A 1,552-nucleotide genomic window follows, 5' to 3' on the forward strand; every position below is an offset into this window, starting at 1 on the left:
GGTGGTGGGAGGAGGGGGGGGCGGGACAGTGACATCCCAGCCCCCCGCAGTGGGTTCCTTGAACTGTTCGTATGGGGGCGTCCCCGCGTTGGAATTTCTATATACCTCGTGTTTTGGGGTTTTGTCGTATATATGTACATATAGGGGGGGCGTTTGGGGAGGCAGCCTGGGAGAACGCGGTGCTGCAGCCGGGCCGGGGCTGGGCACGGTGGTGCTCGGGGTTGGGACAAGGGTTTGTGGGGCCCCCCCACCCCGGCAGGGCTCTGCCCCACGGGAGGGGTGTCACCTGTGGGTCCCCATGGGGCCAGGTGGAGGTGGGGTGAGAACTGTCCCCCTTCCTGCACCCAGAGAGGCCTCGGGGGGGTCTGGAGGGGAAGGTGGATGCTGAGGGGTTGGCGTGGGCTGGCCCAGAAGGGTGGTGTGGGTAGGAGAGTGTGGGTGATGTGGGTGGGGGAAGTGTGTTCCAAGGCTCTGGGGGTCCCTGCCAGTCCCCTGGGGTGACTGGGCCTTGGAGAGCCCTGGGCTGGTGGAAGATGGCCCTGCCCAGGGCAGGGGTTAGGAACGAGAGGGTCTGTGGGTCCCTTCCATCCCAAACCAGGGATTTGTGGGGCCTCTCGGAGCCGCCTGTGCTGGGTGCTGGGGGGTCCCTGCCCCTCTGTGCTGGCGGGAGGGGGGGCCCATCCTGCTGTGCATCGTTCTGTTGTCGTTGCTGTTTTTCCTCTCCGTGGCCTGGAGGGTCCGTCACCCCCGTGGCCACGCCGCGGAGGGGCTGGGGGTCAATAAAGCGGATGGCAGGGGACTCTGGCGGTCCCTGCACGGCCTGGCCTCTCTGTTGTCTTCTGTCAGTCATCTGTGTGGCCAGGCGAGCCAGGGCCACTGTGGGCAGGGCCAGGCGCCCCGAGTCCCCCTGATGGCGCTTTGCAGCGACCTGTCCCCAGCCACCCTCAGCGTGGGTTGTTATCTTCTACCTCAAGGGAGAAACCCTCTTTCCCCAGGCACACGCCCCTGTTTGGGTGGCTCTCAGCGGTGTGGTTTCTCCTCCACGCACGCCCTGGGTTTTCCCCAGTGCGGACAAAGCCTGTCTGGAGCTATGCAAAACCCTCTGGGCAAGGAAGGGGAGGGTTTCCCCGTCCTCCTCGGTGCCAGCCCGATGGCTCTTACTGTGAGTAAGTCTTTCCACGACGTGACTTTTTTTTTCCTTTTTTTAATGCTCTGTTGACTACACGATGAGTTGCTGGCTGAAATAAAACTGCTCCGTGCCTCTCTGCATGCGTGTGTATATCTATCCCGATAGATATACATGGAGACGGGGGTTGCAGCTTGCAGCATGCAGGATTTGGGCGATAACCCTCTGCGGGGCCGCTCTGCTCCCTCCTTTTCCTGCGGGTTTGGGGCTTTGGGGACGAGGGGAGGGGGTGCTCAGGGCACCGTGCCCTCCGGCTCCTGCTGGTACCCCTCGCCCACGCTGAGCACGGTGCAGTGCTCGGGGCTGGCGGGGGCCGGGCTGTCCCCTGTGCCCAGCGCGCGGTAGCCCCTGGCCCTGCAGCGCCGG

The 1,552-nt window shown here is 64.3% G+C and overlaps 1 protein-coding gene across 1 annotated transcript in view; it reads right to left on the reverse strand.

The window, feature by feature from the left end:
• Positions 1-1,188: 1,188 nt before the first annotated feature.
• The window catches only part of MPEG1 (macrophage expressed 1), a 2,415-nt gene continuing 2,051 nt past the window's right edge, over positions 1,189-1,552 (reverse strand). The window contains exon 2 of the mRNA XM_017730460.1: positions 1,189-1,545. Within this exon, the coding sequence (XP_017585949.1) occupies positions 1,420-1,545 (126 nt within the window). The 3' untranslated portion in view covers positions 1,189-1,419. The remainder of the gene's footprint in view (positions 1,546-1,552) is intronic.

The sequence above is a fragment of the Corvus brachyrhynchos genome, unplaced genomic scaffold (genome assembly GCF_000691975.1).
Source record: "Corvus brachyrhynchos isolate BGI_N302 unplaced genomic scaffold, ASM69197v1 scaffold323, whole genome shotgun sequence".
NCBI lineage: Eukaryota > Metazoa > Chordata > Aves > Passeriformes > Corvidae > Corvus > Corvus brachyrhynchos.